At 39.8% G+C, this 12,530-nt stretch overlaps 1 protein-coding gene across 9 annotated transcripts in view; it reads left to right on the top strand.

Moving 5' to 3' along the window:
- Positions 1–12,530, top strand: part of FHOD3 (formin homology 2 domain containing 3) — a 399,651-nt gene that overhangs the window by 254,878 nt on the left and 132,243 nt on the right. For all 9 annotated transcript variants that reach the window (XR_010605872.1, XR_010605873.1, XR_010605874.1 and 6 more), the window contains exon 7: positions 12,251–12,362. Coding sequence is in view for 6 of the 9 variants with exons in the window: in XM_065630338.1 (XP_065486410.1) it covers positions 12,251–12,362 (112 nt within the window). In the remaining 3 variants the exon portion in view is untranslated. The remainder of the gene's footprint in view (positions 1–12,250; positions 12,363–12,530) is intronic.

A 12,530-nucleotide genomic window follows, 5' to 3' on the forward strand; every position in this document is an offset into this window, starting at 1 on the left:
ATATTATAGTTTGGACTCTTTGTTAACACACTATCTTCAACCACTTCCACACGTTTTATACAAAGGTTGTTTTGATTTTGAGTTTTTACTGTTGAAATGTTGTCTACGAGATTGTCCAGTGTCAAGAAAGGACTGCCAACCATATCATTAAACTTACAGGGGTTTTCAGGTGAAGTTGTTTCAACCCAGCCATAGTTTTTGTATTTAATATGAGTACATTTTCATGGAACTGTTGAAAGAATAAATTTCATGTGCATAAAACCGCAGAATAATAACAGAGTAGTTTTCCACTGTGCTTGCAGACTCAAATAGTTTTTTTCCCCTAGGGCCCTCGAACTCAACCTTGATATTATTTAAACAGGACATCGCCAAGGCCACTAACTCTGGCAAATTGTTTCGTGAGCAGAACTAATGAAGCAATTTGTTATCTTTTTTCTCCTTCCTTGCTTTTTCCTTCCAATCCCACATGCTCTTTGTACCATCAGTTCTGTCCTATGTCCCGTACCTGTCTGTGGTACAACTGGCAGCCTGCAGTGTGGCTGGTGGAAGCCTTCATGAAGACCAATTTTCTAGTTGTCTGACTTTTAAAATAGCTGGAAACTTCCTTTTCTCTGATAGAAATGCCAACTTGGAGGTCTTTTCTAATGCAGTTTTCAATTTGAGTAGGAATATAGCTCAATAACTGTCAAATATGACTGAATTCAGTTGACAGATCCTATAGTTATAGCAAAGATTTAATCTACAAGTGAACAATGGGAGGGACAGCACAGCTGTCTAAGGAAACAAGGGTGAAAATGGAGTTCTTCTCATGACTGTTGTGTGTTAGAGTGGGTTTGATTTTGTCAGGAGGCTCTGAGAGAAGGTACTCTGATAGTTTCCTTATTTCTCTTTTTTCCTCTGGCTTTGACCATAATTCAGCAGAGCCACACATTTTATTGGTGACGACTTTCACAGGCAGGGACAGGCTCATCTCAGGCCCTCTTGAGCTGTTCTGTGCACTGGACAGGAGGAAAATTAACTCCATGAAGATGCTGAAGTTTGAGATGCTGCTTGTACAAGCCAGCCTGTACAAATCAGAGGTCTGGCTATGATAGGAGGTGGGTCTCAGAAGAAGGTGGTTTGATGTGGAGCAAGTCAACTTCCTTGTAAATATTTTCTAATCAGTCATGAAAATTAAACTGTAACCTGCATCTGGAAAACAAAATATTTTTGAAAACACACACTCGTCAAATATTTATCTGGAGACTTAAAAAAAAAAAAGTAAAAGAAGATGCAATGTTACATCTTCTGTTTGCCTTTTGACCTCACAGTACTTCAGGTTTCCTATATGTAAAATGCAGTGAATCGCTGCCCACTTCGTAGAACTGTTGCATGATATGATTAATTGTAGATGGCTTTAAGATACCACAATTCAATGCATGACATAAAGTAACACATCAGTAATTTATCTTAGTATTTTGAAGTTTTAACAACTTATCTAATCCCTTCTCTCCTTAAAATTCATTGCCTTTTGTTTTCAGTACAGTGACATATTACATTAGATGCCTTCACAAACCAGGTTGTCACTGAGCCACATAACAAAAGATAAAATAGTGTGATATGAAGGGGATTTTGGAGAGAGGAGTGAAGAGAAAGTCGTGTCTGCAATTAAGTTCATAAAAACCCTTTTCCTCTCTCAGTTTTTTTGGAACACGGCTAAGGAAATATCAGCTTGGCTCTGCCCTAGGAAAAAAAAGTTGCTGAAACTTCCATTCTCCCAAACCTTTCCTGTTGCCAGAGGTTCAGCCCAGTGACCATCTGTTGGGGACAGCCTAGTTCAAGGCTAAGTCCATACATCAATGTAGAGGGCTGGTGGAATGGCTCAGGATGCAACTCTTCAATCATTACAAGAAAAAAAAATCACACCCATGTGCCAAATGGCCTTAATCACATTCCTCCTGTGCAGGCACACACCCAGTTCTTGTGATCAATATAACAGTATCCAGTGTTTAAATTTTAGTTTGTGAATGCATCTATTATATGGAATTCTAATTACCTGTGGTTTCGTGTTGCTTATTATCTACTTTATTTTTACCAAAATATGAAATATCACAGTTGTGTCTGTTGCTCAACAGATCGTCAGAATATTGGTCAAGAGAGACAAGGTTATTTTTCATTCATTCTGTTCATCAGAAATGCAATTTTTTTTTTAATAGAAGTGTTAGTGATTCCTAAAGACCACTCTAGTCAGACAGTATGTTTCCAGATGCTAAGTTGCATTAGAATGACATTATCCACATCATAGTATTTTCTTTTTAATTTTTGCTTAGGGCTAGTTTCGTATCTGCCCAACAAAGTTTGCGTTATCTAATGAAAGGAACAGACTTTCATAGACAATCTTACTCTATGATCCATAACATGAAAATGCTAGAAAACCCTTCCTATATATAAACAATTTGAGATGCATGTTTGTAGAAGAAAAAAGAGAAATGTCTGTTCCTTATCAAAAGCTGTTTGGTAGCACATAATATACTAGCATGAGTTTTAGCAGAAATTGCTTTTCAGGTTACTGTTAATTCTCTCAAGCTAAGCATTTCATGCCGTATCTAAGATAATATAATCACAATTCTTACCCAGACACAGAAGGTGGGTCTAGATGTACTACTGGTGTTCATTTGGCTGGAGTCCTAGAAGGCACCAACTTTTGGGAAGAGTTAAAAAAAGCATCAACAGATTGAGTATAATGAAACTGTACAATTTGAAGAGAGAAATAAAAGAAAATCTTAGTGTAATTCTTTACAAGTGAGGCATAATTCCTGTTTTGAACACAGACTGATGGCAAATTTCCAGTCAAATATTTTGTTTTGTGTTTTGCAATGGAAAAAGCTAAAAATTTAATTGAAACCAAAGCCTTCTGTTTCAGCAGTTTCTGAAGGAGCAAAAGAGAAAGATGCTCAAAACTAGGGAATATCAAACAGCTCTGTGGTTGGGGACCTTGATGATGGTGTGATGACACCATCTGAAGAGACACCTGAGACTAAAGGAGTCTGATCCTTTAATGTCCGGTAATTTCCGTGTCCTGTCCCATCCACTTTTCTGGCTGAATAGTTATATATAATTTTGATACAATGAACAGTTCTCACAGGAGAAACTGAGGAGATTGTTCTGGTTGCAGGGGAGGAAAACAAGAAAAGACTTCTCTCGCTTTATATTTTGTCCTGCAAAGCTGTGAATGGTCTTCCATTCATCTTGTCATAAAACAAAGAAAAACACCATTTTAAACATTTCATTGGCTGAGAAAGTCACTTCCCCACCTCATGGGAAGATCGTGGTTGGTATTTCCAAAAGAGGAGAGGAGAATGCCCGAAAAACCCTGTAGCATCTGCTGTCTCATTCCATGATGTGCAGCACTTTGTTTTTAAACAGTGTCTGTACTGTGTGCTGATTGTCACATGAGAAATGTAGCTACATCGTTAGTTCATTACAAATGGCTTAATACAGGGCCAATTTCCACCCCCAAAATATTCTTTTAAAGCTACCATCAGAATTGCGTGTATTCATCTGAGAGCCGCTTTGGCCTATAATATGCTTTGGTTTGTTGTATGAATTGACTGCTTCTATGTAGAGGTTTTTTTCATTTTTCCCTCTTCTGCTTCTGGGCCATGATTGATAATCTAAATAAACACTTCCAGGCATAAGCCTTTTTTTTTTTTCCCCCTCCTGTTGACCAGTCACTAATCACTACTTGCTTATCCCTGTATTTTGTTGGTAAGCTAGATGAATTTCTTTTTAATGGCCTTCTTTCTCTTCATGTCAGAAATCTCACTGCAGATAAATGACAGATACACACCACATATGTGCGCATACGTTATAATCATTATCCAGTACACTTGCAAAGTTCTGAGAAATTTCATGTTAAGGACAGTAAATGCATGCATTTCTCTTCCACCCCTAGCATCACATGCTCTGCAGAGAGAAAAGCTCAAAGGAACGTTCAGAATTAAAAGGCCATTGCTTAGTTGATATTGTTTTAGTATCTCAGTCTAGCTCACCTTTCTGCAATGTCTGCGCCTTGAGTCCTGAGCCTGTGAAGCACTTAACAATAGTTAATTTTCCTTATTTAGGCATCTGTCTTTGAAAATTTGAGCAAAAATGGCTGAATAATAAAGTGGGGTCTACCATTATTTTAATGTACGCCAACTAATGAAAATTCCAATGCTTAAAATAGACATGGCATTGTGCACACTCTTGCCTGTGTTATTGGTATGTCAGAGATCACTTAACAGTTACAGTCTTAAATAAAATGCCTGAGCTTACACAGAGGTCAGGACCTAGAGCGGGGTATTTATATACTTTATGCATACTGTATTTAACTGTTGCCTCCCATGTATCTCAGCTTTGTGGTACCTCCCCGTTCCCTGCACACCCTGTGACTGGGGCAGTTGTTGCCTCTCTGATAACAAAGTGGAGAAGTTGGCATTGCAGCCTCCAAAGCAGCTTTTAAGGCCCCAGCACGTATGAACTCTTTCTCCCTTCTAGAGAATGGTGATTACACTCATTCGAGAAGTTTTGTGGTGTTCTAGAGGTTATTTAGGTTATTCTCTTTAAAAGAGGCATCTTTAAAGTTTAGATGGAAAATCAAGCTGACTAGAAACACTTGGCTCAGGTGATACAGTTCTGGCATTCAGGAGCTATGAACAGAAAGGAACTGGATTACTAAATAGAATTGTCACCCTTCTTGGAATGAAGAAATTGACCTCAAATGTCGGGTTTGGAAAAGAAAGAATAGAAAGGGCTTGGTTTGGTTTCTTTGTTCTGTAAGGCATTTGCAAATCCTAGTAATAGGGGTTTCCAAATGTTTTACCCTCTAATGCTTTTCTCCTTTATTGACACCTGGGCACCCCAATTCTGATATATTTTTGTCTGGATTACATAAATGCTGTACAACATATTTACAAAGCTGTTTGCTCTTGCTGTAGATGTTAAGAGTTCTTTCCCATGTATGGCCACACCTGCAGACTTCTGAGATAGCATGTGTCCAGCCATGGCATCAGAGGTGGCTCTCCCTGCTTGGGCACCCAGTGCTGGCTGATTGAAGTCAGAACCAGTTGGTTTTCTGCCATGCAGATGTGAGAAAGGCCCAGTAAGATGCTGGCTGCAGTGGAGACAACCCTGTAACATAAATACGGGTGAACAGCTTGTGAAATACTGAAATAACATTGTTCCAGTGATTCAAGAAAAGTAATCTTTATCAGAAAATACTGCGGTGTTGTATGTGTCAGGTAAATTATGTTTCTAAAAGACTGTCTACAAATATACATCCTTGGTAAAGGGCTCTTGTATGTTGTGCATGCACGTACCTGGCACTGACTTCCTGACTCAGAAATAAGATCAGCCTCCTGCTTTGTACACATCCTGGTTTATGGGCTGTAAATACCTTAATTTCTACCAAAGCCGTGCTATGCAAACAGATGCCAACATAAGATTATCTAGTTGTCCTTCTTTCTCCTCATCTGTTTTCAATATTAGATTTCTGATTTCAGTCTGATTTCAAGATTAGATGTTTCTCTGAGAACAAGGGCAGAAGTGTTCCAGGTGCATTTTCATCTTTCACAGAAAGAAAGCAAACAAGTTGGCATGGTTCTGGGATCTGCCACAAAATACAGACACCTTATGCCAGAGCCCTAGTAAGATAAGACTGCGTTGTGCGGTCGTCAGAAGGAAACCTTCTTTCATACAGAACAAAGAGTTTGCATTGCCCATATCCACTAATGCTGGAGTTGAAGCACAACCCTGAGACTTCTAGTACCATGTAAACTAACAGTAAAATAGTAAGCTATTATAGTAGTAAACAAGTAGACAGACAATAGAGAGTAGATATACAAGAGCAGAATATATGTACTGTTCTCTTTGTATATGTGGAAATGTGTGTGTGTTTATATACCTCTAGTTTTACCAAGTCCTGAAGGAGCTTTTTGACCTATGAGCAACAACAAATATGCCAGGAAAGCAAAGAGCTGGAAACAAACTCTGGTTGAATCCCAAAGTGTAATTTGGAAATGTTAGAAGATATTTTTCATCACTGCTTCACTATAGAGCTCTTTGTTTTCTTCTTTTCTTTTCAATTTTATCCTTGCCCATCTCATGAGATTTATCCAGAGACGTAAGCCAAAGCTGTGCTTTGCTCTGCCTACCCTGTCTGAACAGGAGACACAGACTGAGAACAATAGATATGGAACATGTAATATTTTAGGAAATCCTGGGAGAACCTCAATGTTTTTTTCTTTATGCGCATCTAACTTTCTGATAAACGTGTCCTGTACTTTTTGATGGCCTTGGAAGTAATGCTACAAGCTTAAGGTGAATGTTGTCAGGACTAAATTTGACAGGTTTTAACTGGCACTTCCTTTTCTGCCACTTGTCTTCTTTTGCCTGTGGTTTTCCCTTGAAAAATACCCTTTAAGGGTATTGAGTCCTAGTAACTGTTCTTAAAAATCAGGGAAAATTACAGATACTACTTTTAGCATCACACTATTTAATTCTGTCTACTCGTTCTGAATAAGAGAATATAAATTTGAAGAAGAGTTAATAGTATACCGTTGTGTCAAAAAAGGCCAACTGGAACCAGCCTTTTTGGTGGGAGTGTAGCCACTGAGTTGAAGAAGTGCCTCTCCCCATTTGGTGCTGATAAGGCTGCATCGGGCATTCAGGGCTCCTGGTTTGGGCTCCTCAGTGTGAGAAAGATGTTTACCTACTGGAGCGAGTCCAGCAGGGCTTCACCACAGTGGTTAGGGAGGAGAGTACATGATATGTGAGGAAGAGGGACCTGGGTTTGTTCACCTAAGATGAGAAGACAAGTGGTATTAGATCCCTTCCAACTTCAATTATTCTCAGATTCTCTTAAGCTCAATATTTACATTTCCTTTTCCGTGCTTACTACAAAGGAAAATATAATATTATATATTATGATATATGTTATTTTATATATATACAATAGATGTTGTATATTTTAGATATATATAGTCTTCATTCCAGGAAGATCTTTCCTTCTCCTGTGAACAGAGGGTGGTTTTACTCCCTTGTGAAATGAGGAACCAAGCTGTATTGCAGGTTCTGGCTGTTCCCATGCACAAGATCTGAAGTCGGGGGCATCTTCACACCCCACAAGAAAAAAGGGCTTCAGCTTCCCTGTGTACCTCTCACCCACGGGCCAGGCACTCGTTGCACTGCAGGTTTCTTTAGCTGTAGCTCTGTCTGGCTGTGTCATACCAACAGGATGAGTACTTGGCCTACGAGACCATGTCAACACTTGGATTAGGCCTCGGAGGATTTGGCCATAGTAAATCTTCAGTTAAATGTCAAATGCCCATTTCTCCTTCAAATCTGAATAGCATAAATCTAAAGCAATTACATTGCGCTTAGTGAAATATTACGTTTTTAGTCAATTTTGGTTTTCTTTTCTTCCTTTTAAAAAAAAAAAATCATAGATTTTTAAATCCGAACTTTGCAACAATTGCTTTGGTCTCTAAGTCAATGAACTTTCTGACAATGTTCCTTGTAAAGGCTTAAGCCTTTCCTGGCAAGTGATCAACAACTGGGACAAGCCCTTCCACGAGACCTGAGTTTTGCAGTCTGTTGTGTGGTCTCTTTGGCTGGGTCTGTAACACATTTCCGATTGTCTAAATATAAAGAGATAACAAGGAAAGACGCTACCCAATCCACTGTATAATGTAAGGCAAGTCAGAGGGAAAAGGTTTATAATTTTTCTTTTTCCTTTTACAGGCTGCCTCTTATCTTTAGCCAGAAGATGCTAACATCATTTCCTCTCTATAAACTGGCTTGCACGTCATACAAAAACACAATAAATTTTGCTGATTCATTGCTATGAAATTGAGGAATCTTGATTTAATCTCAGAACTGTTAAAACGTCACTTTACTGAGCCCATGGGTGCATATATTGCCTCAGTGAGCCATCTTTTCTAACTAAATTAATATTTAGTGTGGAAATTGGAAATTAATCGCAACAACCTATGTTTGCAAAGTGATGATACCAGGGCTTTTTTCTTCCTCATCTACCACAAGCATACCTCTTTTATTGTCTTACACCATCTAGTCCTGTTTGTACTAACAGTGTGATTGCCCCAGGGATTTTAACAGAACTGCATCTCTGTTGAAGCTGATTCAGAAAGCAGTTGTCTCCATCTTCTCTGCTGAATGAAGGTCCAGTAAATCATAGAAACAGCCTTAAAAGCCTTCACGAAGTTTTTAATGGTGATTCAAATGAATAGGGATTCACCTCTTCGTCAGTGAAATATGAAACTTGTTTCTATTGCTCCCGCTGCAGTGCCGTTTGGGTACGTCAGGTGAAATAAAACGATACCTATGGCTGGCAAAAATGCCCATGACTTCACAAAGGGAAGTAAGAAAGTCAATGAACTGCTGCTCTTTTTTCTGTTAAGCGATCTCCCAGTTTTGAGATTCATAGTTATTTTAGTTGCAAAGTAGCTGGCTACTATTTACTAAATAATTGAAAAGGCATGCCCTGCAAACACATTTTATAGTCCACTCACAAAGTTATGAGTATCTCCCACCTTGACAGTCATCATATTAATCACAAATGGAAAATTCCTGAATAGCTCTGGTATTTTGAAAGTTGTTAAACTGTCATTCTTGGTCTTGGCTGAAACCTTCCCCGTTGCGATACCCGACACTTAACATGTTATCAGCAGCATGTGCAAGCCGCTACAGGCAGGTCAGGCCCACAGGGGATCATTTAACAAGTAGACCACGTTGAAGGCCACGTAAGAAAATGCACCATGTTTCACGTGGGTCTTGGCAGCAAGTATTCCTGGAACAGACCTTTCAGAGACTTCTTGGTGCCATGGTGGATAATTAGAGTCGATTTTAGTGTGAACATGCCAGGCTCTGGACTGTCTGTGTGTTTGAGAGTGACAGACTGTCAGATGTCTTGGAGGGCCTTTGGCTGGCTGAAGACTTCAGTTTCCAGGGGGCAGTGGAGCTGCTTGATGATTGCCTGCTTCTGTCTAGAAACACTATTAAAGCAGTATTGAAAAGCCTCGTTGCAGGATATGTGCAAAGGTTGCGTGCGTCATGGGTAAGTCCCCAGTGTAGGCACTGTAAGGCTTAGTCTAGGACTGCAGTAGTTTGATTTTGTACTTGCCCAAATGTCTGAAGCAGCTTGCAGGCTTAAAAGTGCCCACAGGGGTCTCAAATGCCATTTTCTCTTGAGCAGGAAACAACAAAATGCAGTTTTTCTCAAAGCTGGTGGCCATGCTGCCTACCAGCAGAAAGCTGCTGTGGTATATACCTTCACCTATAGGCACCTCCACTTCCCAGGGCTGATTGAATATTTTGTGAGGAGTTGGATAAGTCCCAAAATTTTGCGGGCTGAGGAACTGAACTTATAGTGTCCTTCTACTAGCTAAATGGCAAGCAGAACAAAGCTTTTCTTATCACTCCTTTTCTCCAGGACTGCTTCTGGATGGTGTTTATTCCTTATGCTGTCATCTGTTAGCTTGTTAAGCACAGGAGGTTGGCACCTGCAGGCAGCACCCGAATAATCAGCCATCCTGAGCCTCGTTCTGCTGCAACTGCATTGGGCTGTCCTGAGGCTTTACAAGGTTTGCAGCATGGCTGGTACAAGGTGTGTAGGGACGAGCTCCTTATTACCGCAGCTGCCATGGCCAGCAGGTAGCAGTCAGAACAAAGGCATTGCAGATGATCCTTCTTTCTGGAAGAAAAAGAGATTCGCAAAATTAGACATAAGCCCGGTGTGCCCCGCACTGGTTGCTGTCAAATGGAAATGTATGGGAACTTGTGGAGTACTTATGTGTAAATGCATCCCATTGTCACCGTGTGGCCAAGCCTTGAGATTTTAAGAATCGTTAAAAGTAATATCCAAGATTTCCTTTCTGAGAAAAGGATCCTGATAAGATTAATAAGTAGTAGCATACAGTTGATTATCTGAAGAGCATGTTAATGCTAGATTTTTTACGGTAATCTGGTAACTCCTGTTTTACAGAGTAACTTCACAAAACAACTGGAGGCTTGTTGGAAATTCTTTCAATATGTCTATTAAACTACTGAACTTGATTGCTAAGGGCAATGTCACTGCAGACCAGAAACAGTGTGGGATTGGCCTGCCAGGCAAATACACAGCTGTCTGGTGCAATCGTGAGGAAGTGACTTGTTGGTGTATCAGCAGTGTCTTTCTAAGGAACAACTATGCTGTGTGTCATCGGATTTCAATTTCCTTTAATTTGACTACCTCATGTATCCATGAAGTATCACTACAGCTGTACAACTGCAAATTAGGCAAACCCAGCATCTTAAGGGACCTGGTCAGCTTTGTCACTGGGATTTTCTTGGCCATCAGCTCTAAAACTAACTGATTCGATGATACCTCAAGTCTGAAAGAGTCTAGATTCAACAACAGAAGTTTTTACATTGCTAGTAGTATCATTGCAGTGCATTAAGCTCAATTCAGCATGAGTGAGTAAAACCCGAGAAGCTATGGAAGTACGTGGGTCACTGTTCACACTAAACTCTGTGTTTATAGCAGTGAGCTGCAACTTGCATTTTAGCTCACTGCCTTAAAGGGAGCTCGAGTCTGTCTCTATGGGTGGAAATGTGAATGCAGTAGCTTGAGTCTATGCCCGTTGCACTCACAGGATTTTTTAGACTATAGATAGACACAACTGCTGTCTTTGAGTGCATCTATGAAGTGATTAATAGTGATTCTTTGCCTCTTTGTTGTATTGTGAGGAATTGAAAAACTGAGGGAATGGGAATGAGGTTGTACTGAAGGAAAAAAAAAAAATATATATATATATTTCTCTGAAACAGTTTAGCAGTACAGGATAATGATTTTTTTTTTCCTCTCCATATGAGACATTTTAATGACCAGGTGGTTTTGTGTCAGACTGCCTACCAACTTAATGTAGTGAGACAAAGACTGGGATTTTCTGGAGTGTGGCTTATCTCCACATGGATGTATCCTAAAGTAGATTTAAAAATCTGTCAATAGCAAAGGAGAGAGTAATGACCACATTACTACAGCTGTCTCGTTAAAATCTTACACGCTGTTGGATAGATTTGTTGCAGAACAAGATAGCAGAAAAATACAGTAAAGTTACAAATACAAGTTGCTCTGGAGCCTGATTCAGTGGTGGTAGATGGGAAATTGTGCTTCTGGGACCAGAAGTGTATCATATTTTATTTGGCTTTAAATCCATTATGTAGATTGAGGATGTAACACGTTTGACCTAGAATCAATTCTCCTAGTAAAAGTTCTCTCATCTGGGCATGTAGAGCCCTGCCTGTTAAAAAGTCATTCTTTTTCTCATCTCTTCTTATTAAAAGCTCCAAATATTCCCTTAAGTAAAGAAGTTTGGAGGGGGTTTTTTTGTTGTTTTGTTTTTTCCACATACCTGATCATGCCAAGCAAGTCCCTGAAAATTCCTACTCAGTGCTTTGAAAATTAATCTAATAGTCTAATGATCCTCTCTGGAAATAGGAGTTCTGTGATAAAACTGTTAGAGTTTGGCTGTTGATTTCCAGTAGGTCGATTTTACCAGTGTTGAGCCTTTGCGCAGTTCACACTCCTGGGGATGTACGTAAAAGTTTGAGTTTGAAAACCTGCAGGCAGAATGCTCAGTTCCAGTAAATGACACATTTTGTGACAGGGTGGGATAGTTGGAGATTAAACACGTTTTCTCCCAAGTTGTGTTACATAGTGAAGATTGATCTGTTTAATAATTTAAGCATCGAATAGTAACATTATAAGAAAAGAAGAAAGCATGAGGAGAAAACCATCCCATCGTACAGCAGTTTGACAACATTAAAAGCTCACAGTGAAAGGGGGAAATAAATGTTGTGCTGAGAAATAGAGGAATATATATGTTCTTAGCTCAGTACACTCTGTGTACATCAGACTTGGACAACCATGTTGGAGATATGCAGAGGTGCACGCGTAGGTGAGGTGTTCAACCTTTTATTACATGTGGCAGCGTTAACCTTTTGTTTGGATTAATTGACTATTGAGACTTCCCTAGGAAAGCACTGCCCGGTGAATATGATTTTCAGCCAACTGGCTACCTTTCATTTTCTCGGTCCTAGTGCAGCTTAATCTCTTCCATTCATGTGTTATTACTAGATCTGGATCGCTGCGCTTGCGTCTTGCCCAGTGTCATGTCGCACATCTGGAAATGTTGTGGTTTGCTGAATGACAAGTCGCACTCTTTCCTTCCAGTTCCGCCTGGTGGTAAAGACGGCGCTGAAGCTGCTGCTGGTCTTTGTGGAGTACACCGAATCCAACGCACCACTTTTAATCCAGGCAGTATCTACTGTTGATGAAAAGAGAGGTGAGTAGCCTTGCTTGGGGGGTGGTGGAAAATCCCAGCACCACTGAGATCAGGGTGGCATTTTGTCACTGATTTCAGTGGTTCTGGGGTTGCTGTCGTGATGCCTGCTTTGTGCAACATACCCTTCATTTCTCAATTAAAAGCATATTTTAAGTATTCATGCAATTT

Source organism: Caloenas nicobarica, chromosome 2 (genome assembly GCF_036013445.1).
Source record: "Caloenas nicobarica isolate bCalNic1 chromosome 2, bCalNic1.hap1, whole genome shotgun sequence".
Taxonomy (NCBI): Eukaryota; Metazoa; Chordata; class Aves; order Columbiformes; family Columbidae; genus Caloenas; species Caloenas nicobarica.